Below are 10736 nucleotides of genomic sequence, written 5' to 3'. Positions count from 1 at the left end.
GTCCATGGCTGTCGGTGTGGCGGCTCCCGCGACTTTGACTGCAGCAGGGCTCCGGGAGGCAGCACCGCTCCGCGCCCTTCGGCCGCCGAGATCCGCGGTGCGGCGGCGTGAGGCGGCAGACAAGGAGGAGAAGGAGGATGCTGTGCGCCTTAGTGGCGGTTTCCCTATGGCTGCGGGTGAGCCCGCGGGCGCAGGGCGCGCCGTGCGAGGCAGTGCGCATCCCCATGTGTCGCTCCATGCCCTGGAATATCACCCGCATGCCCAATCACCTCCACCACAGCACCCAGGAAAACGCCGTCCTCGCTGTCGAGCAGTACGAGGAGCTGGTGGCCACCGGCTGCAGCCAGGTCTTGCCCTTCTTCCTCTGCGCCATGTACGCCCCCATCTGCACTCTGGAGTTCCTCTACGACCCCATCAAACCGTGCCGCTCCGTCTGCCAGCGCGCCCGCGACAGCTGCGAGCCCATCATGCGCCGCTACAACCACAGCTGGCCGGAGAGCCTGGCTTGCGACGACCTCCCCGTCTACGACCGCGGCGTCTGCATCTCCCCAGAGGCCATTGTCACCGACGTGCCAGAGGGTGAGAACCCTGCGGGCAGCGAGAGGTGGGAGGGAGGACTCCACCCCGGCGGGACTCCCCAGGGTGGGACGGGGGAGCTGCGGGATCCCCACGCTCCAGTCCTGGAGCCTCTACCGGCAGTTTCACTCTCTGACGCACCTCTGTTTGCAGATGTGAAGTGGACGGACTTCACACAGGGCTTTATAGTGCCAGACAGACCCCTGGAGCCTGACTGCAGGAGCCGCGGCCAGGGTGAGCATAGGATGACCCCCCCGACCCCACCCCCACGTACACCTCCCCAGAGACTGGGTCCCTCTGACACCCCTCAACCTTTCTCCCTTCTCTTCTTTTGAAGAACGGTGCAGGTGTAAAAAGATAAAGCCTACACTGTCAACCTACTTGGCCAAGAACTACAGCTACAGTAAGTGCATGGGGGAAATGCTTCAGTTTGCCGGTCCCACACCCTCCTTGTGTCCCTGCAAGTTAGGCAGCTCTATGTGGGTGCTGAGCCCACACCAGGCCCATCCAGCAAGTGTGACATCAGAAGACTGCTCCAACACAGCCTGTCCAAGTGGGTGTTTGCCTGGAGATACTTAGCTGTCCTCCAAAATCCAGCTGTAGCACACACCATGTGCTGGCAATAGTAGTAATTGCATAGATGATGGTGTTTCTGATAAAAGCAGTAAAATGTCAGTAACATGCACCCTTCTGTTCTGCAGAAAGAGTGGTTGCTGCTACAAAGGTCACTCGTCTGATGTGATTGCGATGACTTGGCCAGCTCCTGTTTCCATCCGGCATGTAGAATAAACAGGAGTTTGCTACTCGAATAAAACTTGTAAATGTGAACCAGCTGCAGCAAAGTAAAATGTTTCTAGAACATTATGTATGCTTTTACTTACTAGCCAAAGTTCTGTCTGCTGCAGAATGTCACAGGTTTACTGAATTCAGTGACAATTTGCACCATCCAGCCAAGGAGATGGTCGATAGTTTTATTATATGTTGCACAACATATTGGCAGTAAAACTAAGTATTTACTCCTCTTCCCCCTTGGCTTCCCCCTGCCTCAGATTTCTGATGGTGTGAGTAAGGAAGAACTCTAATTAAGATTAGATAAATGCTAGATTAAACCTAGGGTCAATTACAAAGCCCCTGCTAACTATGAATTTAATATATACTACTGCTTCATTTTGCATTTTGTGGGTATTTTCTCAGATGGCAGGTTTTTTTCCCAGTCATTAATCCGGTTCTTCTGTAGTAGGGTTATAATTCAATTCCTTTTTATTATATATCAAATGAAAGTAATTTTGTAGCTATTTGCTTCTTTGTTGGTATGTTTGGTGGGAATAATCAAGCTGAACCTCTAGCTTAGGCAGAAGTTCATTTTTTTGTTCATTATATCATTTTGGTGCATTTACATGACATACTCTTTTTATATAATTCCTTGATCTGCATCAGTACAACACAGAGTTATGTTTAGGTGCAGTAATGAGCTTCCACAGTTGTCTGAAACATATGAAAGAGTAGTGATATAAAATGACTGTTCCAAAATGAAAGACAGGTATTAGCCATGTAAATTCTGATTCCAGTGATTTCAGTGGTAGTGTTTTTTGAGTAAAGCCTGTATGTTGGAGTCCAAAATTCAATTCCATTGAATTTGTGAAATCAAGATCTTGTTTTTGAGATGAAAATTCTTATTCAGCACCCTCTGAGATAAATAGACCTATTTATATGGAAAATTAATTAAGGGACAAGATTTATTGAATTGAAAATCAATCAATTTTTTTCTGAAAACCTTTAAAATAAGACATACAGCCAAATTGTGCTTTTAGCTATCAGAACCAATCAGACTTTAAAATGGATTTGAGTCTCCAAAACTGAAATTCCTCACATGTTTTGTGACTGTTATACATGTTTTGATAAAGGTAGCACATAAACCCCAGACTGCATTAAAAGTGCTGGTCTCCTGTTTTCTACGTGTGAATTTTATTCCAAATGTTATGAGGTTCATGTGAAGGCTTTTGACCCCGTGGTTGGCAGGGATAGGCTGATCATCCTGTGGCCTATACACTTCTAATGCTTTTTTAACTGAAGGGTGTTTGGACAGTAGAACACTTTCTATTTTGACATTTCCTAGAGACAGTCCTTTATGTAAAAATTATACTTAATTTATTAGATCTGGTATTTCTCACAAGAGAGAAGAGATGAAATGTTGGAGTGGTAGGTAATGCCAGGGTTTGTAGGTACAAAGTTAGCTAGGGATCATTTCAGAGCAATCTGTAGCATTTCACATTCTTGAATACATGCAGACATGCAGTTTTCCTCAATGAAAGGTAAAAATACAAATGATTGTATATTTGGAGTCAGAAGAACCTGTTCCAGTGTCTCATTTATATGAGGATGTCACTACTGGTAGAGAATCCAAAGGCAAAAGATGAAAAAAAAGCATAGCTCATAGTAAATCAAGCTCAAGTAAATCATGGCAATCCTAAGCGTCTTAGTTTCTTGACTATTGTTTCTAACCTTCCCTTGTTTCTTATATTTAAGAAAAGACTATTTCCTGGTTGCAATCTACAGGAAGTTGTTTTATTATTGAAAAGACTGAATTCATGACAACTGTCTGTGAGGTAAATTATTCATTACTTAATTGGAAAATGCCAGATGGGGCTGGAGAATGGGTTAGATTTATGCAAAGGGTTATTCAAGTCTGAGTTGAAGGAGCTGTTTGTGTATGTGATTCCAGGTGAGACTGGTTGGTCTGATCTGGCAAAGATTTTAGCACAGGTTTAATTTCACAATTGTCAACAATCCCACTGAAAACCAAGAGATCAGGCCTCTGTTATTCTGAGCCACTGTTCATTCTTACACAGGCAGAAGTAGTTCTAGTTTCATAACCAAAACAACACCTTCCAATTCAATATATTTTATTTAATTCTGAGATGTGTTTAAATTTCTAAGACTGTTTATTGTTTTCACTCCTCTATTTTTTCTATTTGCAGTCATTCACGCTAAAGTAAAAAGCATAGAAAGAGGGAACTGCAATGAAATAACGACTGTAGTTGAAGTCAAAGATGTACTCAAGTCTTCAATACCTATTCCTCTGTCCCAAGTGCCTCTTCTTACAAATTCCTCCTGCCAGTGCCCGCCTCTTCAACCAAAGCAGGATGTTCTCATCATGTGCTATGAGTGGCACTCAAGGTGAGCTGTGACAACGTGGTGCAAGAAACGGTTAGAGCTGGCTGTGATAGATGGGAAGGAGGACCAGCAAAGCGCTTTTCCTCATCGTAGGCTTGTATTGCTGATAGTTTTTCTTAATATAACTCATACATACATGTACATGTTTCCATTACCTTCACAGCTGACTTTCTCCGTCAGCCTCAACTCTGTACCGTGATGTGGCGTTTACAAAATTTGGCTCACCCAAAGAGCATAAAATCTCTTGGCATTAGATGCTGACAGTATATTGATAAGGCATCATGCAGCAGTTCAGTCACCTCCAGCTTGGGAGTGTTTTTCCAGGACCACTTTCCATAGGGATGAGCTGCTTTGTGTGCAACAAGCTGAATGGTGGCTGTGTTGGCAGGACCATGTGGAAGGCATTGCTCTGTCTCACCAAGTGAGGGGGTAGGAGATGATACACATCTTCTGTCAGCAGGACTGCCAGAATCAGAGCCAGGCCTTCTCCACTAGCCTGTCAGTACTTTGGACCAATGCCATCAACGAGATGTTTCTGATCCCACAGCTGTACCGGGACCAGCCAAAGCTGCAGCCACTGGAGATCCATTTCCCAGATTGCAGATGAAAAGTAAATACTCTCAGAGCAGCTTGCCAATCCTGCTGTATGATTAGAGAAAAAACAAAACTAAACTAACTTTACCCGACCTTTCATCTGGCAGTCAGCCTAGCCCCAGGCATGGAAGGAAATCCAGCATGCTGGTCTGGAGGGAAAGGAGTGATGAATCACAGCTCCCTTTTCTCCCTGGTTCCTTGAGACTGACGGGGACATCCCATCCCCATTAGCACCCCAAGTGCACCAGTAGATGCCAGCAGAGCAGATTGTGGTATTTAAGATTCTATGTAGGTCTGTGTGTTGTGGTTTGGGGAGACAAGGCTGTCTGTAAAATGTGCAAGCTGGTTTTACATGTTGTGAGGTTGCTCTTAATTGGTCATGCACACTTATGAGGACCATGCAACAAGCCACATGTGGGGTATGATGGGCCACGTCCATATTTTTAATGAGTTTTATGTTGATATTTTGGTAGAATTTTATAGGTGTTTGTAAAATTTGCCATCTGATATCTTATTGTTTTAACTTGTTTTTTGGTGAGCTAGAAAACACAGTATTTTATTACTACCCAGCTCTTTGCCATCCAGGTCTGGAAGTATTTCACAAATATTAATCTAGAGTCCTCAGTTTGTGTTAGCCATTTTAAAGATATAAGCTCTGACTCATGTAGAAGGACTATCACCAGAACAGCAATGGAGGAACTCTGGGTTGCAGAGGAACCTCTGGAGAAAAGGAAAGAGAGATTTCATAAGTGAAACATCACAATCAGCATCTCCATTATTATGGAAAACCTGGAAAAGCATGTGATTCACTAAATATCTTGTGATGGTTATTAAAGGTCATTGGGGTTTTTAATTTCATATAGTGTACTAAAATGGATTTGCAAAAGAAACATAAACTATTATATGTGCTTCCTGTTGAACTCAGTGGCAGGCAAGCAGAAGGTTTTGAGTTACAGCAGTTTTTTAAAATGACAGAGGCAGAATGAGTAGAAGCTGTACCTCCTCTGCAGTCAATGGCAAAATACTTATTGCCTGTTTTTGGGGTTAGAGCCTCACTGGATAATTTGTTCTGAACCAAAGCTGTACCAGATGTACCCCATGTTTTGATTTCATTCATGGCAGTATGGCCTTGGTGTCAATCCTGTACATTAATTCTCTAATTTCTCTTTGGAAAGAAAAGGAAAAGTACAACATATTGGTCCTGATTCTTCAGGGTTTGCACTCATGTTAAGCCTTTTATGTTTGGTCAAACTGGATGCTCAGTAGCTAGTGACTATGAGAGGCAGCATTTTGAACTGTGTTTGAGCTGCTAAGAGCAACAGCACTGTTCATGGAAATTGGAAGTCAGGCCCTGCTACACTGTTTAATCTTCACCAGCCAGAACAGTGCTGTGTGATGTTGTATGCATTTATAACATCTTGATGTTTCCAGCCAATTCTGGTATCTGAGTAAAAACCCCTAGAATTTTAGTGAAATTTATATTAGGGTGTGTTAAGGACTGTTATCTCAACCAGCCAAACAAAAAAAAATTGTCTCTAGGTTGGGAAGGTGTGGCATCAGGCAGCTTTAGAATAAGCTGCTTTAGGAGCTGTTTAAGGCATATATATTTAATAGTCACTTTTTTGTTGCTGTTTTTCATTTCATAACACCTAGAATGTTTTCGTAACACCTCAATGTTTTCATGCAGGAGCTAGCCAGATTTCATTGGTAGGCAAGTATGGCAAGTATCACTAGCCATACATCTTCCAAATTCACCTTAAAGTATTCATTAAGGAGTTAGGTGTAGGAAACACATACTGCCATCCTCATGTATTTATAGGTAGAAATTGATACGATTGTAAGTGATCATATATTACTATATTTCAGCTAAGCTGTATTAGCTGTTGCATGTGAAACAGTTTCTTTTTTAAAGTCAGAAATAAAATGCATCAGTTTAATGTACTCTTCACACAAACACAGAGAAACATATGGTATCCCATACATAAAATCTGTCAGCACCAGTACCTGTGGGTGCATTTCAACCCCAATCTGTGTTAAATCATCTGGAATGGCATCTCAGGAATTAGAAGCAGAAATATCTATAATTTGTGTGTATTTCTTAATTTTCAGGTTGATGCTTCTTGACGGATGTCTAGTTGAAAAATGGAAGGACCAACTAAACAGAAGATTTAAGGTAAAAGCAAACAAAGAAAAGAATGCTGATGTTCTTGATAAAAAGTTAAAAATCTTTGTTTTACTTCAATATTGATGAACTTTGATGACTTTCAGATATATGTAACTCCTCTAGATATCATTATTTACACTTGAACATTTTCAGACCTCATAGCTACCCAATTGTAAATGAAAATTCGAATACTTTAGTCTCGTGTTTTAGGGTCTCTAAAATTTTATTTGTATTTAATTTTACCCTGCAGGATGATCTTCATGTGAACTCAGGTTTCTTACAATAATGTCTCTAGGAATTTCTTTCTTATCCCTGCTACCACAAGGAGTGATGATATGAAAGTGATGTGCAGATGAGTACATAGTCCACATTAGATAAGAAAGGAAGTAAAAATCCTCTGCACGGGATTAATGCTTTTTGCTACATTAAAGATTGCAGGCTGGAGACACACACTTCTCACCAGGTACTCCTGACTAAGACCCACCCAAAGGATTGTGCATTTTCTCTCTGGATTCAGGAAACACTGAAAGGAAAGGTCCAATAAAGGGACATGGGCGGCAGGCACAGCAGATGCCCCTGCTTTTTGTGGCTTCAGGATAGCACTTGATACCGCTCTCTACTTTTAAATGGAAAGAAAGGATGGATTGAGAGAAGGTATGATTCTTCCTCCCCCTTTTAGAAGTGGAAGAAAGTTACTTTTGGAATTCAGAAAGGTTTTCAGAGCATTAAGGATATACTTGTATGTTTAAAGACATACATTTATGTTTGTTTTAATTATGAGTAGATTGGCAATTGATAGAGAGGAGGAAAAGAGATATAGGAATCCATAAGCAGAAGCTTCTAGATTACAGACCAACTTCTTGCAGGAAATGGCATTAAATCTTCTCTCATACCCTCTTCACTTACTCATGTGAAATCTATGTGTGGAAAAGAAAACATTCTTTAAATCTTCAAAAAATAAATACATGGCAATTGCAGAGGATGCCATATAGGATTTAGAAGAATATTGACATATGACTTGGATTCCTGAAATCCTTTGTCAACTTAATGGCCTGTTACTGACACACAGTCTTTTAGTCACCTCCTCACATTGTTTTGTCATTTCTGATTGTGTCTTGAATCATGTTTGGGCATTAGTTTTTAAATTATTAAATAGATGCATGACTGCCAGGCAAAATACCCTTCAAAGCACATGTCATTTCCTCTCATATTAATAGTTTCAGAAACTAAATCCTCATTTAAGCATGTTTGAGTGGGACCCAGCTAAATGTCTGCTGATAGTTTTGGTTTTCTAAAGATGCAAAAATTACTCTGACTGCATAAAGCCAGTATGGAGCTAGATATCACAGTGGCTTCATGTTAGTGCCCATCATTCATCTCTGAAGACTTGCATCCAAATTTGGTATTGAGTTACCACTTAAAATGGGTGTTTTGAGCTGTCTGTCAACCACAGAAGACAGTTGCTAACATAACCACAAGATAGCTGTTTTTTCTCCAGCCAGGACAAGTGTCTGAGTTGCAATAAAGTCAGTGCAGAGATACTGAATAGGGAAGCTGGAGAACATTTCTTTTGCTCTGATTGCTGGGTAAATCCCCAGCCTTTAGGAGTTTCAGAAGGGAAAGATAATAGAGGGGAGAGGTGAGACCCTTCCTGGGTTCTACTAACTACCTTTTTTTTCCCCTTAAAATATGTATTTCTGCTCCTAGAGGTGGAAATCTGCAATCTCTGTTGCTGTTTTATGGATCCCTCCACATTTTGGGAGAGCTGACCAGTTAAACTTACTATAAAAACCTATTTTGTTACTACTGCACTATTGGGTCTAAAAATCTGACAGCTGTTATCTTTGGTAGGCTCATTGCTTTTCAAAACTTCTTGGGGATGCCGCTGAATAAAGCTGCAGATGCATTATTAAAACCATGCCATTGCAACTCTCAATACTGTGATTTTACTGTGATCATTGCTATTGTCTGTCCATAACATAAGCTGGTTCATGTTGGTTCCTCTCAATCCCAGGGAAAAGCAGAAGCAGAAAGTAAATACCAGCTCCCCTTGTAGCTGTGTGCTTAAATATATATTGTGAAAGGATAGTTTTTTTCCTGTAGACTTTTCTGAGGAAAAGCAAAGTAGCACGTTCAAGCAAGACAGTGAAGAAGGGCCTTGCAAAGGAGTTCCAGTAATCTGGTCCTGACCTTTTGATGGCATGGTGCCAGCTCCCCAATATTTCTGAAAAGGCACTCACATGCAGCATGAACATGAGATGGGCAATTGTCATTTCTATCCACTGGTGGTGTGAAAATTCCCTCTAACCTAGTACATATGTAAGGTTCGCACTGCAAATACCCATAATATGCTGACATCAATGGCCTTGCAATATAGAGCATTAAACTGTTAAAGGCAGTACTAGGATCAACAGTTCAGGATAGTTTTATTAAGATGTAATTATTTATGATTATGTTCTTCCCTAATTCATCCTCTTTGTCTTCTGTGTTTCTACAGAGGTGGGAACAGCGACTGCAAGAACAAAAGAGGCGAACTGCGCACAGTAAGAACCAGAACTCAGGACGCAGTGGTCAGAGTGGAGCCCTGAAACTGCAAACCAAGAACCCCAACCCATTGATCAGTGGCCCCAAAAAGGCCATTAAAATAAAAAATGGCCAGAAAGAAATCAACCCAAAAAAAGTATGAGTGTGAAATTCCCAAAAGGAAGGACTTTCCCTGCACAACAAGGGTCGCAATCTGGCTTGGTCAGCATGTTTTTTTAATCTGGAAGTCATAGACTTAAAAAATCATGTCATTTTCTAAGTAGATATTTTTGCTGCATTTTACTGTTAAAAGGTTTGCTTATCCTTTCAAGTCACTGCTAGCCACAGAGCATAGGTTTGCACTAATATGAGGTAGGCATATTCCAGCTGACTGAGCTTTATCTTTGGGCTCTGATTTCCCATCTAGATAGAACTAGCTTTGGCTGCCAGAGGTTTTGACTCCTTGTACCAGTTGCCTGCTCTGCTTCCCTGACAGATGTTGGAGAGCTGCATGGAGTTTCTCCTCAGCTGATGTAGTAGCTGGTGGGTTAGTCTGTGAATTAGCTGAGAGCTCACTAGACTCGGCAGCTGAGGAGCAGCAGAAAGATGGTAACCTCTGGCAGATATTTCAGGTAGCAATGACTGCACCTGCTGGAGTTGAACCTATCTGCTATTTGGAAGCACAGCCCTGGTTCAGAGTGTTCAAAAGCATAGTTTACCATTAAGTATCTGGGTATGCATTATGTGATTATTTTAATGTGTGTGCTGAAAATATGCTTACAGTGATAGTATTTGATCTTGTGGATTTGTGTAGTAAAAATGCATTCAAAGCAGACGTTCAGTTTTTTATTGTACTTCAGGCTGGCTTCTGTTGTTCTAATTTCAAATATATTTAAACATCTAATTGAAAAAATCTGTATTTTTTTGAAAGGACAGAAAAAAGTGAGCAGATCTGTAGGATTCTTTAACACATTTGCTGTAATATAGCTTTGCTATAAAAACTGGAATAGAAGCTTTATTCTAAAAATAACTGACAGCTACTGTACAGTATTAAGGAGAAGATAGGGCTTCAATGGGCTCAGTAATCATTTGGGTAACTTTATCGTTTGATACAATATTTCTGACCATTCTCTGGGATCAAATCAATCAATCGATCAATCAGCCTTGTCCCTGTTAATGAGTTTGTCAAAGAAACTGGCTGTCTGCAGTTTTTCTTTCTAACATTTACCTTGAAAAGGGTGACAGGAAAGTAGATGCTTTTATTTACACAGTAAGTTTACTGAAATTTAACATTTTCTGTGTGAGATATTAGAGAAGCAAAGGTGATACATATCTGATCATCATAACTCCAAGATGGCATTTACAATATGCCTTCGAAGGTGTACTTGGATAAAGCAGCATAGATAACACATTCTGATTTCAATTTCATGTAACACATGAGAAGATCAGCCACATTAAGATCAGAAGAGCTCATGATAGATGCCTGAAAGACCTTCAAGATTTCCTGCAGGAAGACTAAGGATTAGACTGGTTAATTCTGGTAAAATGACGATTTTTATAATAGAAAAGTTCTATGTCAGAAAAAAAAAAAAGAGTTCTGTGTAGATTAGCATAAGGAGTAACAATTGGTCATGACAAGAATTCTAATGAAATTTGCATGTGTGAAATTCACAGTAGATTATGCTGAAGTGATTTTGGTAGCAGC

General features: G+C 41.0%; 1 protein-coding gene across 1 annotated transcript; it reads left to right on the top strand.

Annotated features, from left to right (window-relative positions):
- Window positions 1-137: 137 nt before the first annotated feature.
- On the top strand, window positions 138-9194 carry SFRP4 (secreted frizzled related protein 4). The gene is made up of 6 exons (XM_062497345.1): window positions 138-579; window positions 730-810; window positions 914-979; window positions 3555-3753; window positions 6454-6517; window positions 9006-9194. Exons 1-6 carry the CDS (start codon window positions 138-140, stop codon window positions 9192-9194), a joined length of 1041 nt encoding a protein of 346 aa, XP_062353329.1.
- The last annotated feature ends 1542 nt before the right edge of the window (window positions 9195-10736 follow it).

This window comes from Cinclus cinclus, chromosome 1 (assembly GCF_963662255.1).
Source record: "Cinclus cinclus chromosome 1, bCinCin1.1, whole genome shotgun sequence".
In the NCBI taxonomy this organism is placed as follows: Eukaryota; Metazoa; Chordata; class Aves; order Passeriformes; family Cinclidae; genus Cinclus; species Cinclus cinclus.
Note: the sequence above shows the minus strand (reverse complement) of the source record. Positions and strands in the feature narration are given on the sequence as shown.

Coding starts and splice junctions, on each gene's coding strand:
- SFRP4 (XM_062497345.1), top strand. CDS start 138: ATGCTGTGCGCCTTAGTGGCGGTTTCCCTATGGCTGCGGGTGAGCCCG. Junction 811..913: donor CTGCAGGAGCCGCGGCCAGG/GTGAGCATAGGA, acceptor CTTCTTTTGAAG/AACGGTGCAGGTGTAAAAAG. Junction 3,754..6,453: donor TGCTATGAGTGGCACTCAAG/GTGAGCTGTGAC, acceptor CTTAATTTTCAG/GTTGATGCTTCTTGACGGAT.